At 43.0% G+C, this 14465-nt stretch overlaps 1 protein-coding gene across 1 annotated transcript in view; it reads left to right on the top strand.

Annotated features, from left to right (window-relative positions):
- SMC1B (structural maintenance of chromosomes 1B) overlaps positions 1–14465 on the top strand; it is a 90859-nt gene that overhangs the window by 70561 nt on the left and 5833 nt on the right. Inside the window, exons 17-23 of the mRNA XM_007128758.2 lie at positions 545–690; positions 2657–2810; positions 6861–6959; positions 8805–8961; positions 9463–9617; positions 10634–10785; positions 12867–12936. Coding sequence (XP_007128820.1) covers positions 545–690; positions 2657–2810; positions 6861–6959; positions 8805–8961; positions 9463–9617; positions 10634–10785; positions 12867–12936 — 933 coding nt within the window. The remainder of the gene's footprint in view (positions 1–544; positions 691–2656; positions 2811–6860; positions 6960–8804; positions 8962–9462; positions 9618–10633; positions 10786–12866; positions 12937–14465) is intronic.

Below are 14465 nucleotides of genomic sequence, written 5' to 3'. Positions count from 1 at the left end.
AGAAGTCTAGGCCAGTTTAGGGGAGTAGGTTGAATCCATATGTGAGTGGGTGAGGCTCCAACCAGCGAGGAAGGCAGTGAGGAGCAGTGGGGTGAGGGTGCAGTTCTGGAAGGAGAGGCCGCATAGGTTATGAAGGGAGCCAGAAGGGGTGGCGCTACAGAAGCCCCGGAGGGGGAGCGAGAAGGAAGTGAGGAAAGTCGTCGGAAAGGTAACGTCTGGAAAATGTCCATTTTCATGAGGTCAAAATCTGGAAAATTGCCAATTAAGAGGTCACGGTAGCAAGAACATTTTCACTGGACAGTGGGAACAGAAGTCAGGTGGCAGCAAGCTGAGAAATGAATCCAAAGTGAAAGAGAAAGGTAGGTAGTGATTACCCGGAAGTGTAAACAAGGGTGGGTCACGTTCTGTGATAGAGGTTCAGGCAGCCTACAGGATAGGGGTTTACCTTGGAATGGCTGGTTTTGTTGTATTAATAATAAAATGATCTATTGACCTTATTAATGTAGAAGATGGTGAATCTACAATGTAAATTATCTCCATTCAGGCTGAAGAAAATTGTCTGAAAATTGTGGATGAACTCATGGAGAAACGACAGCAACTTAAGGACATATTTGTCACTCAGAATACCAACACTGAGAAAGTCCAAGCTCAAATTGAAGAGGAACGGAAGAAGTTTTTGGCTGTTGATAGGTGACTAAGAAGTTTATCAGAGTTTAAAAGATGTTTACCATCAATTTGAAATTTATTATAGGAAGTTTTATTATTTCAATATACAGCCTTTGTTGCTTTTGGTCCCACATCACACCAATCAAGCATTGCAGTTTGGGGAAAAACCAAGAGAGGTGGTTAGTTGTTTAGAGTGAATAGTTCCTTTTGGTGGGTGAAAACATGGACCTATATAAAGAGTTCCTTACCCTAAATCCCCTTGACACCAGTACCTTCCTATTGGGGAGTCTCCTGCTAGTCTGTCTGTGTGACAAAGCATAGCAGGTGAGGCGTAGAATCTGGAACTACACTGCATGGTTCCATGCCCCGGTTTTGCCGCTTATTTACTGTGCCTTCGTTTTCTCATCAGTAAAATGGGGATAATAATAGTGCCTACCTCATAGAATAGTTGTAAGGATTAAATGAGTGAGTGTTCATATGGTACTTAGAACAGTACCTGGTACACGATAAGCAGGTATGCTTGCTGTGATGATGACCAATAACACTTTGAGTCAGCTGGCTTGTTGCACCACAATGACATCTACTGTCCTGTGTGACGGACACAAATATAAGTGATCAGATGAAATGAGCTCTGTTTTTGCTCAACCTCTTGGCATTTCACAATTTCCCACAATGTTCAAAGACCTTTAGTATTTCAAGATACAGCCAGAAAATTCTTTGTCTAAAATTTTTTTTTTTTTTTTTGCGGTACGCGGGCCTCTCACTGTTGTGGCGTCTCCCTTTGGGGAGGGCGGGCCTCTCACTGTTGTGGCGTCTCCCTTTGCGGAGCGCAGGCTCCGGACGCGCAGGCTCAGCTGCCATGGCTCACGGGCCCAGCCGCTCCGCGGCATGTGGGATCCTCCCGGACCGGGTCACGAACCCGTGTCCCCTGCATCGGCAGGCGGACTCTCAACCACTGCGCAACCAGGGAAGCCCTGTCTAAAATTTTTGAGTGGAATTAAGTTCATTTACTCTTGATTTTTTTTAAACTCGTATTTAGTTTAAACAGAACCACATCTCTGTCATCAGATTTTTTAAAACCATATAATTCTTAATTTATTTTATTTTATTTCTGGTCCTTCTTCTGGGTCCTCTTTAAAGTCCCACCTTGTTTCAACTGGTAAAACTCCCAAGCCCTCAGTAAGATAGCAGGCATTACATTAGTGGTGGTAGTAAAAAAAGTTGAGAGTGTCAGGTGCATAGTGACTTAACTGGTAAGACATTTCTCTTGCTAAGAGACTCTTTCTCTTGGTTTGATGTTCTAAAATGTAGAACTTATACTGAAAGAGAAATGCAGCTTGAAAAATTGTACAGATTTAAAAATAAGGTAAGTAGGGCTTCCCTGGTGGTGCAGTGGTTAAGAATCCACCTGCCAATGCAGGGGACATGGGTTCTATCCCTGGTCTGGGAAGATCCCACATGCCGTGGGAGCAACTAAACCCGCGTGCCACAACTGCTGAGCCTGTGCTCTAGAGTCCGCGAGCCACAACTACTGAGCCCACGTGCCACAATTACTGAAGCCCACGTGTCTAGAGCCCGTGCTCTGCAACAAGAGAAGCCACCGCAATGAGAAGCCTGCGCACTGCAACAAAGAGTAGCCCCTGCTCGCCGCAACTAGAGACCCAACCCAGCCAAAAACAAATAAATAAATTAATTAATTAAAACAAAAATAAGGTAACTAGGAAAGCACTGTATTGGTGCTAGCCTGATTAAAGTAATAATGTTTATTATTGAAAATTCTCCCTTGGATTAAATAATTATATTCATGGCCTTTGTCAGGAGTGTTAAAATTTAAATTACAAGCATCCATGGGCTAACTCTGCAACTTACAGCACTCATAAGAAAAAAATCTTTGTTTTTTCATGTAAGTTTATAACATGTTTTTCTTCCTTGGTGCAACTTTACATAATTAGTAAAATATAATCACTTTTTCATATCTGTGTATTTACAGGGAAGTGGGAAAATGGCAAAAAAAAGTTGTAATCCTTCAAACTTCTCTGGAACAGAAGCGGTTAGAGAAACATAACTTGTTGCTTAATTGCAAAGTTCAAGACATTGAAATAATTCTTTTGTTGGGGTCATTGGATGACATCATTGAAGTGGAGGTATTCTAGCAAATGATTTTAAAATATGTGCAGTTGTGTGGAACTTAATGTAAGGCGTTTGGCTGCTTAGTGAAGTTGCATCTATGCAGATTCTTCCTCTTGTTCTAAAGCTCCTTTAGGGGCAGAAAAGACGTCTCTAGGAGGGAAAAAGTGCAGGATGGTCCACATGCCAGAGGGCTGGGCATTTTTTGCAATTCTCTTATTTCTCTTGCTAATCCATGTCCTTTGAGCCCCACAGGATGGACCAGAGTCTCTTACCTGTGCACAGATGCCCAAGAGGGGTCAGAGACTTGAACCTGTTGGAGTTAGGGGCTCTGGGGAGGCGGTGTGAGCCACAGGCCAGGTGCCAGTGGCCTGCTGGCGTGAGCGCTTCTCTGTACTCTGGTAATGTTGTCTGCGGTGTGTGGAGGGGTCTTGCTCTGCACCTTCACCGACAACCTGAGGTGGTTCTCAGCAGAAACGTGCCTCACTGAGTCTGTCCAGGTGGTGAGAGTGTCGGGGAGGCAACAGCAGGCCCCACGGAGCCAGAGGGCGAGACCAGCGTCGGCCAGCGGTGGATGTTTCTCTGTTTGCCTCTTTCCTTTCTTCCTTGTCACATTTGTATCACACAGTACTCTTTAGGCTGGCTGGAAGTTTATACACCCTTAGTTCTGTCACTCATGTTAAGAAAGATATGACTATACAGTTCAGGAAGAATATCTTACTGTTAGCCAGTCAGAGGATGGTGAAAATAGTTATTTCTTTTACCTCTCGGATTACCTCTGAGTTCTTTAGTGAATCTCTGTGATCTCCCTGCCACATCCCTCCTCCCCTTTCTGCTCTGCCCCCAGTCAGAAATCCATGCATTTCCATCCAATTTCTACTCCAGAAGAGGCCTTCAGTCCTTTGGGTTCTTCAATTTGAAGTAACTATAAAACAATTTTTCTCTTGCTAATATTGACCACTTCTCATAGCATAATTCTGGTGTGATATTATACTCAGACATCCTTTTTCTTGGGAATTCCCTGGCGGTCCAGTGGTTAGGACTCAATGCTCTCACTGCCGGGCCCCTGGGTTCGATCCCTGGATGGAGAACTAAGATCCCGCAAACTGCGCAGCTTGGCCAAAAGTCTTTTTTCTCTATTTTAGCAGAGATCACATCCCAGATAGAAGGTAAGGAAAGGATAAGGAAAGGAGAAGACCCTTTGCTGTCCACAAGTGTCCTGAACCCCACTCAGATGGCTTTAAAGGGGGAAAAGGCAGGTAAAGGGCTAGGGCTGGAATGGAGGCAGTCTCACATGTGACTCGGTCCAGGAATTTGAACACTGTCAAGAACTCTTTCTGGCTCAGTATGTATTATTTGCTTTATTTTTTCAGATCAGCTTTCCTCATGGGGCTGCAGCTGTAGCCACCAGCTTTGACCAGAGGGGAAAGACACCTCTCCCCTGCCCCCTCTCAGTTAGAAGAATCGTGGGGAAGAACTTTGGCTTATTCAGGGCCACGTATCCGCTCTTAAGAGTGCAGAGAGGGCTTCCCTGGTGGCGCAGTGGTTGAGAGTCCGCCTGCCGATGCAGGGGACACGGGTTCGTGCCCCGGTCCGGGAAGATCCCACATGCTGCGGAGCGGCTGGGCCCGTGAGCCATGGCCGCTGAGCCTGCGCGTCCGGAGCCTGTGCTCCGCAACGGGAGAGGCCACAACAGTGAGAGGCCCGCGTACCACAAAAAAAAAAAAAAGTGCAGAGAGAGGGAAGGGAGGCATCTGTAACAGCAGAAGTGGATGAGAGCAGAAAAACAGTACTCACAATAATATAGAGAGAAATGGAAAGTCTGTTTAAAAGGCAGTGTAATTTTAGAAGAGGTTCGTCATAGAATAGTGCAGAGGAAGAAAAAGTTTTAATGACTGACATCTAGGTAAATGCTGTTGGTCAAGTACACCTGCTGCTGCTTTGGTCCTATTGTTCTTTCAGTTAGTGTGAACTTTCAGAAGTATTCTCCAACATGCCCACCATGAGTGTGAAATTATTTGTTTATTATAGCGTGAACGACTTTCATATTCATAGTGGGCTCTTTCAAAGCAGGTTGTTTTTTGTTTTTTGGGTTTTTTTTGCGGTACGTGGGCCTCTCACTGTTGTGGCCTCTCCCACTGCGGAGCACAGGCTCCGGACGCGCAGGCTCAGCGGCCATGGCTCACGGGCCCAGCCGCTCCGCGGCATGTGGGATCTTCCTGGACCGGGGCACGAACCCGTGTCCCCTGCATCGGCAGGCGGACTCTCAACCACTGCGCCACCAGGGAAGCCCCAAAGCAGGTATTAATACCTTAAGCTGGATTAATAGTGAATCATTATCTAAAAAGAAAAAGTGATAGTTCTGCTCCACTTTGTGCTGATCAAGCCACACTGGGATACTGCATTCGCTTGCTAAGTATGGTGCTCTTTGAGACTAAAGTGTCCACAATAGTGAAAAGGCCCCAACCGTGTCATGCTGGGAAGAGAAGCCTTGGAGAATATGGTTATCCCTCCTAGAGAAGAAGGTCTGTCATAGAGGACGGATCTTACTTGTTCTTTCTGGTCCTAAGGGGGATACCAGGGCTCGGGGATTGAGGAAACAGAGTCAGATTTCTTCTACTAGGGAAAACTTCCTACTAGAAAGAGGGAGGGCCTCTAGTGGGGAGTTCCCTGATTGAAATTTTACAAGACATCTAGTAGCAGCCATGTAATGGGGGTGCTATACAAGGTAGTGTGTAAAGCCCAAAACAGAAAAGGCATTAGGTATAAATTGTGTCTCTCCGGAGGGCTGGACAAGGATCACCGAATAGAATTAATTGTCTTACAACAGTTGTAAGGAATCATTGTCTTACAACCATTGTAAGGTAGAACCTGAGATTTCCCTTCCATTGGAGGTGTGCAGACAGAGGGTAAGTTACCTACATCTGCCAGGATTCTCATAGAAGATTCTTCTTTTGTGGGGAAGACTATACCAGATCACTGGTTCCCAAACCGTACTGTGCACATGAAGCATCTGGGGATCTTGTTTCCTAAGAGATTGAATTTCTAATGGCTCCCAGGTGAGGCCCACTCTTGCTGGCCCACTGACCACACTTTGAATATCAAGGCATCAGATGACTCATATGGAGGCTTAATACAAAATATCATGTTGAATCACATAAATAGGAATCGTGAGATTCAGGGATTCAGTATTACATTTTGTATTCAAGTTCCACGTCTCTGTGAACCATTTTAACATAAATATATTACATAAAATATAGACTTAATTCCAAAAGTAGTTTTACTGGGTTTGTTTAGCTGAGAACATCTAGAAAAGAGTGAGTGACAAAGGGTTTTTTTTCTCTTAATTCGTAAGTCTTTGTTTTTGGTATCAGCATTACACCAAAGACCAGCCTACAGCTGAGTAAGTGCTCATGTATTTGTCCCTTCTTTCCTATTCCTCTCTCCATTCAGAGTGATATATATTGAAATTGAAATATATTGCTATGTTGTCAGCATTGCATTAGGCACTGAGACCACAGCAGTGAGTATAACTGCCAAAAATCCCTTCCTTCACATTTTACTAGGGGAGAGATAGGCACAGAAACAAAATGGAAAACAGATAAAATACTTATGTATTTGGTGATGCTATAGGCTAAAGAATATATAAAGCAGGGAAGGGCGTAGAGAGTATTGGTGTAGGAGAGTTTGCAGTGTTAGATGCAGAGGCCGTGGATGTCGTGAGAGAAGGCAGCTGGTTAGCAGACAAGGTAGAAGATGAAGAGATGCAGACACCTAGGGCAAGAGTGTGCAGGCAGAGGGCAGTGTGCCAGCCCTAAGGTGGACGTGTGCCTGGCCTGTTCCAGGAGGCCAGTGTCATGGGAGCAGAGCGAGTACCAGGAAGACTGGCACAAAGTGAAGTAGTTAAAGGGGAAGCAGAGGCCAGAGCATCATGGCCTTGCAGGCCAACATAAGGGTTTTAACTTTCAATCTGCATGAGGTGGCAACCAGCTGGAGGCCTTGGGAGAGACAGATGAGTAGAGATCACCATTTCAGATAACAAGGAAAGGGCTTCGTATGTTTTTCAGTTGGGACCTGAAGCAGAAAGTACCCAGGCAACAATGGATATATATGAAAAAGAAGAAGCCATTGAGGTAGACTACAGCTCTCTACGAGAGGATTTGAAGGTAATTGAAAGATTTTTGTTGTTCATGACTAACTCATGGTAACAGTGAATATTTAAATACTGCAGAATAATTTTAGATGATAGAGCCTAAATTTAGGGGAGAAAGTAGATTTCCTAATGGTTTTTTTAAGAAATAGTCTAAGTAGGTTACACATAAAATGTTTAACACATTTAAAGTTTTTATATCATCGTTTCTCACTGTGTGTTCTGTAGCACACCAATACCATGAAATGTCTTGCCAAAGAAGAAAAGTTTCTGTCAGTGTTTTGAAAGTCTATTCCCTTCTTGGAGATTCAGAATGAATAATAAAGTCTTTCAGAAGTCCTGAAATAGACAAAAGTAGCCAACATACTCCAGCATCCTGAATTGCCCTGTCCGTGTCCCAGTGCAGTACCCTCAGTAGGCGACAAATCCTTCACAGCTACAGAGCACAAACCTGGAATCCAGTTTCATGGTCTCTTTAATTTAGCAGCTCTCACCCTTTCTCTTAACCCTATAGCCATATTTTGCTTTGTGTTTTGACTTTGTCCTGAAGCTCCTTCTCTCATGAGGGCAAAATGACTGTAGCCTTTCTTGGCCTTCCAGCCACCCAAGCAGAACCCTCAGAGAAGAGAGAGACTGCCTTTTGTAGTAGTGCTGTTCTAAAGATTGAAGAAAGGCTTTTCCACAAAGCTCTACCAATTGTCCTCTCATCACAGTGGCCTAAATTGGGTCACATGTTCATTCCTGACCAATCACTGTTGGGGGTGGGATAGACTTAGCTTTAGACCAAGCAGGGTTCATGGGACGTATGAGGGAGAAATGGTCAAACATGGGCTCTGTTAGAAAGGAAGAAATGGAGAATGGACACCAAGCAGCAGTAGCTACCACATCTTTTAATTTCAGAGGTTTCTAATATATTTTGTTAGATTTGTTGGGCTCTTTTCGTTGTACTTGTGGTACTTTTGGCAATCAGAAAAAAGCTTTTATCTATTTTATAGTCTATTCAGTGCTTTCGTATTTAGGAAGTCCTTCCCCACGACATTACTGAGTAAATACTTATAAAGATTTTCTTCCTGTTAGTGATTTTTTTGTTTTCACTTACCTATTTAATTAATCTGAAATTTATCTTTATATATGGTATGAGGTAAGAATCTGTTTTTTAACAGTACGTAAGTTAACCAGTTTACATCTTCTAAATAATTCTTTTCCCAGTGAATTAAAATGTCACCTTTATCAGATATTAATTAACCCCCTCTAGGGGGTGTCAAGAAAATTTTCCTGGAAGGTGATGCCTACATCACTTTTCCTTCTCTCTTCACTCAGGTTAGTTCTGCTCATTGTTTAGGTTTCAGCTTAAGTGTTACCCCTCCAGATGGGTTGGATCCCTTCTGCCTGCCCCGTAATACCTGTACTAGCCTGGTGGAGGGTTTCGCGCTGTTGCAGGCGCCAGTTTGCATGTCTGACTTCCCTGTGAGCTCTTTAAGGGCAGGGACAGAATAGTTTTCATCACTGAATCCTCAGTGTCTAATACATAGTAGATGATCAGTATTTTTTAATGAACAAGTAAATGAAGTGATACGTGAATTGTTACTTTTTTAGCCAGATTAAGAAAGATGAAGGTGCAGCGCGTTCCAAGAGAGCAGCATCTATGACTCTAGAGCTATGAAAGAGCACAGCCAACTTCAGGAAGCTACAGCAGTGTGACCTGACCGCACTGCAGACTCAGAGAGGGCTGCAAAGGAGGGCAGGAGTGGATGCGGAGGGAGACGGGCCAGATCCCAAAGGGCCCTGTGCCTAATTATTGTACCTTAGCAGTTTGGATCTAAATGGCATGCTAACCATTGCTGTTCTTTGCCAATAATAGGCTCTACAATCTGATGAAGAAGTTGAGGCCCACCTTAGACTCCTACGGCAACAAGTAGCATCCCAGGAAGATGTCCTGCTGAGGACAGCAGCCCCAAACCTCAGAGCCCCGGAGAACCTAAAGACTGTCAGAGACAAGTTTCAGGAGTCCACAGATGGTGAAATTAAGCTTTAGTTGTTAGCAAGATCATATTCATGGGTGTTAGGGGTTTTGATTTCTATAACATTTACTAATAATCCCCCCTGAATTGTACCTTTGTTTTTATTATATATATTTTTTTCCTCTGTTATGTTATAGTAATGTACTTTTAATACTGAATCAATAATTCCTTCCTTTTTGAAAAGCGTTCTGCTTTAATTTAAAAACAGGTGTATTAATTATTTTAGAATAGTGTCTTATTTCATACCAGCATAAGAGGCATATTAGATACTCTGTTGGAGTTTGTAACTATTATTTAAACATCAGCCCTACCAGAAAAAGGGCTCATCAGTTTTAAGTCATTTTCTTGGAATTAATAACAGTTGAGGTGTTTTGAAGGTAGATTTTACTCAAGACAACCAAACTCAAAATCTAGTTTAAAAAATATTTTATGCTTTAAAGTTGAAATAAGAGAAGCCCTTGGTGGTCTCCAAAATAAAGAACATTGATTCTCTCTTAGCTTTTGAGGCCAGCAGAAAGGAAGCCAGAATATGTAGGCAAGAGTTTGAACAGGTGAAAAAAAGGAGATACGATCTTTTCAGCCAGTGTTTTGAGCACATCTCAATCGCAATTGATCAGATCTACAAGAAGCTCTGCAGAAACAACAGTGCCCAAGTACGTATTTTTCACCTCAAATATGAGTGGGAACTTTGTGTTATTGGTGGTGTGTTTTTTTTCTGGGGGGAAATCGCCACCACACTCTCTGAATGACCCACTTACCGGGCAAAGGCAGCTCATGAAAGTTGGTCATTGCAGTGACCTGTGTTCTGGGTCCTACTCCTTCCACCACTAACCAGCCTGGACAAGTCAGAATCTCTCTGGTCCTGCTTCTTCATCTGCAAAATGAGTGGGTTAGATCGTTTGGTTTCCAGGTTCTCTTTCAGTTCTGGAATTCTGTCACCTGTACTAATTTGATTTTATAGAGCCGTCTCTGTAGTAAAGTTAGGGTAATGTAGACGATCTGGGGAAAATGGTTGATCTGGGGTCTGTGGAGTTGCCTAGAGTAACAAAGGAGAGGCAAAGAACTAAAGGCAGCGTTCAAATCTAGATATGCCCCTTGTAATGGTAATCTCTCCATTCCGTGATCAATATCCACAGCAAATACTGTGGACTTGAATGTGGACTAAAGATGTAGATCTGATCTCATATATCTGCTTTTCCCTCTTTCTCATGGTATTCTTTTATGACTGAGGTAATCCTGAATCATATATTTAGAATTTCCACCAAAAATAACTTATTTTCAGTAAAGTAAGACTAAAAGAAACCCATTAACTCCTTGAGGGCAGGATTCATCAATAAAGATTTGATGAAAGGACCAATGAAAGAACTGAATGAAGATTGTTTTAGGAAGACTGCAGCATATGCTTCTGAGCTTTGAATGGCAGCCTGATGGGAAGGCCTTACCTTTTATGTACGTTAGAATGCTTTCCCTCTACTCCCCGCCCCAGACACCCTTGCTGTCTGTGATTACATGTAGAGCTAAATACATTATTTACAGGCATTGATACTTTTCCATCAAAATGGAGGAAAATCTAACCAAGAGTATTTTGTAGTTAAACTCTGTTGCAATTCCAAGTTGAAATTTACTAATAGCTTTTCTGATGCTGCTAAATAAATAACATGTGTTTCAGGCATTTCTTAGCCCAGAAAACCCAGAAGAGCCTTACTTGGAGGGAATTAGCTATAACTGTGTGGCTCCAGGCAAACGGTTCATGCCAATGGATAATTTGTCTGGGGGAGAAAAGTGTGTGGCAGCTTTGGCTCTCCTGTTTGCTGTGCACAGGTAAGGTCACAGTGAGCTATATGATTTTGCATCAGGGCAGAAACCAAATAGACCTTCCTACAGAAGCTCTGTTAATTACTTGTCTTTAGTCATATTTAGTGTATGTGATACAAAACTGTTTTTTTCAGCCAGACAATTCAAGTTATGCTGTAGGCCTGTAACAATTTAGGCAGCAAATCTAAGAGAGAATTCAGTCTTTGACAGATTTTTATTCAATTTGTTATTATCAGTAGCTACTAATATTCCAGCTTCATAGAAAAGAAAGGAGAAACAGGAGTATCAAATGGCCAGGTGTAACATCAGGATTGCCAAGAAACAGTACCAACAACAAAGCCAAACAAAATAAAAACACCTAACTTGTATATTATTTTCCTTGTCCCTATTCAGAGATCTGCTATTTAGTAAGGAATGTTAAACAAAGTAAAATGTTTAACCTCCCCATTTCCACTGATGATGGTGACACTTAAGTTTGTAAAATAAAGCAAGGGAAAAAATGTTAGCTAAAATTAAGGCAATTAACTTTTGACATTCAAAGCATTCGATGAAGAACTAAGGTACAGATGATGCTGCCTCTCTATTTTCATGATCAGAAAGATCAACATAAAAGTTTTACAGCTGTTTTCTACTGGTCTCAAGAAGGAAAAGGAATTGGCAATTACAGGAAAGGAAAAGAAAATGCCATTAATGCAGGAGGACTTTGGGAAAAACAGGAGGCAGGAACTTAAACAGGAGCCTGTGTGAAGTAAATCTTAGCAGAATAAGACTAATACTAGGTGTCACCCCCATCCATTTATTCAACAGATATTTATTAAATATTTACTGTGTGTCAAGCGGTGTTAACAGACATTAGAGGGACTTCCTTGGTGGTCCGATGGCTAAGAGTCCATGCTTCCAATGCAGGAGGCCTGGGTTCGATCCCTGGTCAGGGAACTAGATCCCACATGCTGCAACTAAAGATCCCGCATGCCACAACCAAATAAATATTTTTTTAAAAAATAGAGACAGCAGTGAACAAAAATTCCCTGCCTCAAAGATGCTTCATTTTAGTTGAGGAAGACAGATGATAAATAAGGTGTATTAGTAAAGTAATTCTCTAATATAGAGACTATTAGAAAATGACAGATGCTATAGAGAAAATTAAAGAAGGGAATGGCGATAGTAACAGGGAAGGGTTTGCAATATTTAAAAGTCTTCTGGGAAGGCCTATTTGAAAAGGTAGTATCTGAGCAAAGATTTGAAGAAATTAAGGGAGCAAGTCACGTGGATGGATGTTCTAGGGGAAAATTCTACGGGAAGAATGTTCTAGACATGAGGAACAAGTGCAAAGGCCCTGAGGCCAGAGTGAGCCTGGAGCCTGTAGAGAATAGACTGTGTGCAGCAGTGGCAGGCACAGGATTAGGAAACTCCTGTAGCAGTCAGGGTGGAGGATCATGGCGGGTTGGACCAGTGTGGGAGCAGACAGGGCGTGGGGTAGGAGGGACCCTAATCAACTGGAGTGATAAGGGCTGCCATTCACTGAGCTGGAGAGGACCACAGGAGGGATGGGTTTGAGGGATAGGTGAGGAGTTTGATTTTGCACGAGTTCAAGCTAGACACCCACATGGAGTTGAGGAAGCTGTTGGACCCGTGAGGCCAGGGTTAAAGAGAGAGGTCAGAACTATCAATAGAAGATACTTAAAACCTCGAGAGTAGATGAAATCACCAAGGGAGTGAATCAGATAGAGGAGTGCTCTAAGCGCTGAGCCCCGAAGGCACTGCAGTGTCAAGAAGTTAGAGAGATGAGGAGGAGCTGGTAGGAGACTGGGGCCTGGAGCAGTGGGTGAGGTACTGGGCGTAGACCATGTCGTTGTCCTTGATGTCAGAGGAACTGGGAGGACCGCCCCCGGGTACCGTCTGCAAAGGTCACCTGGGATGTGGACTGAGAACTGAGCGTTGTGTTTACTGACAGCGAGGTCATTGGTGACCTAGACAAAAGCATCCAAAAGGACGTGTTTTTTTTATTTATCCTGAGTACTCTTAGTCCTCTCCTCCAAGTCTTGTAAAACAAAGTTCTAACTTAAGCGATTATAATTTTTTTCTAGTTTTCGGCCTGCTCCATTCTTTGTTTTAGATGAAGTAGATGCAGCCCTGGACAATACTAACATTGGCAAAGTAAGTCCCTTTCTGCTTTTAATTTCCAGTACAGTGTCTATAATTCAAGGATCACGATGCAGTCAGAAGGCAATTTACCCTGAACAAACATAGTTTATTTGATAATTCCTGGTTAAAAATAGATTTTTCTAAGTTAAAAATCTAAAAACAAGATGATTCAGGGTAGTAGTTTTCATTCAAGGTTTAGGGGACCCTCAGTGAGTTGCTGGGGAGTCAAGTGAGAATCACTATACTGGATCCACAACATTGCTACTGGGTGTCTTGCTTTTCCCTAGATCTAGGTTTTGGGACCTAGAGGGTCCTTAATAGTAGGCCACATGGCAAACAGGACCAAATTAAGTGTCTAATCAAGTCCAAAAATAACATATCTAAATAAAATTCCAAAGGAATTAAAGTTCAAAATTCTGCTCCCCTTCATTTATTAAAATTTATACAGTCATTTACTACACTTGCACTGTTTTCAGTATTTGAGACCATGAGGGAACTAAGGACACAACTGAAAGTCAGCCTTAAAGATCAGTGCATAGATACACAAAGCCACCTGAGAGACAGGCTCTCAGACCACACATCCAGACTGTAAATTTTTGACCTGAGAATGGGGTTGACCATGGACACGTGACCAAAGGATAGAGGCAAACACTGGCAGTGGCTGTCACTGCCCAGGGCTGGGACAGCTCCATCCTGCAGAGTCCCTGTGTTGTGGTCCTACTTCCAGAGCCATCCATTTCCCGAAATGGATGAATGAAATGACTGGGCTTTGTGTTTACAGCTGCTTACAAGGAGGCTGCTCTGGTCATGCTGACAGAGATATCTCTGTTAATTTGTAAACATTAATTCTGGTTTATACCTTAGTCTTATGAGCTTGGTTAATGAGTCCAGCCCCGAGAGATGTATTCAGTCTTGGGGTGCCACCCTGACAGGTTGAGTCTCTGAAACTGACCTCCCTGCTTTCTTACTCTGTTGAACCTCATGTGTAATGCCTGGCAGAGTCAGGGGACTTTTCAGGAGCTGCAGCCTGGGGTAACTTCTAATTTTAGGCAACAGTGTCATCTTTCAGATTTCCCAGGCTGTATTCATCTAACCCAAACCTCTCTAGGACCTTATCTATTTTTTTATACTTTTTAAAAAAATTATTTATTTTTGGCCGCTTTGGGTTTTTGTTGCTGCGCTCGGGCTTTCTCTAGTTTCAGCGAGCGGGGGCTACTCTTTGTTGCGGTGTGCGGGCTTCTGATTGCGGTGTCTTCTCTTGTTGTGGAGCACGGGTTCTAGGCGTGCGGGCTTCCGTAGTTGTGGCTCGCAGGCTCAGTAGTTGTGGCTCACGGGCTCTAGAGCGCAGGCACAGTAGTTGTGGCACACGGGCTTAGTTGCTCTGCGGCATGTGGGATCTTCCCGGACCAGGGCTCAAACCCGTGTCCCCTGCACTGGCAGGCGGACTCTTTTTTTTTTTTTTTTTTTTAAACATCTTTATTGGAGTATAACTGTTTTACAATGGTGTGTTAGTTTCTGCTTTACACCAAAGTGAATCAGTT

The sequence above is a fragment of the Physeter macrocephalus genome, chromosome 6, assembly GCF_002837175.3.
Source record: "Physeter macrocephalus isolate SW-GA chromosome 6, ASM283717v5, whole genome shotgun sequence".
Classification (NCBI taxonomy): Eukaryota; Metazoa; Chordata; class Mammalia; order Artiodactyla; family Physeteridae; genus Physeter; species Physeter macrocephalus.
This window is presented reverse-complemented; position numbering and strand designations above follow the sequence as displayed.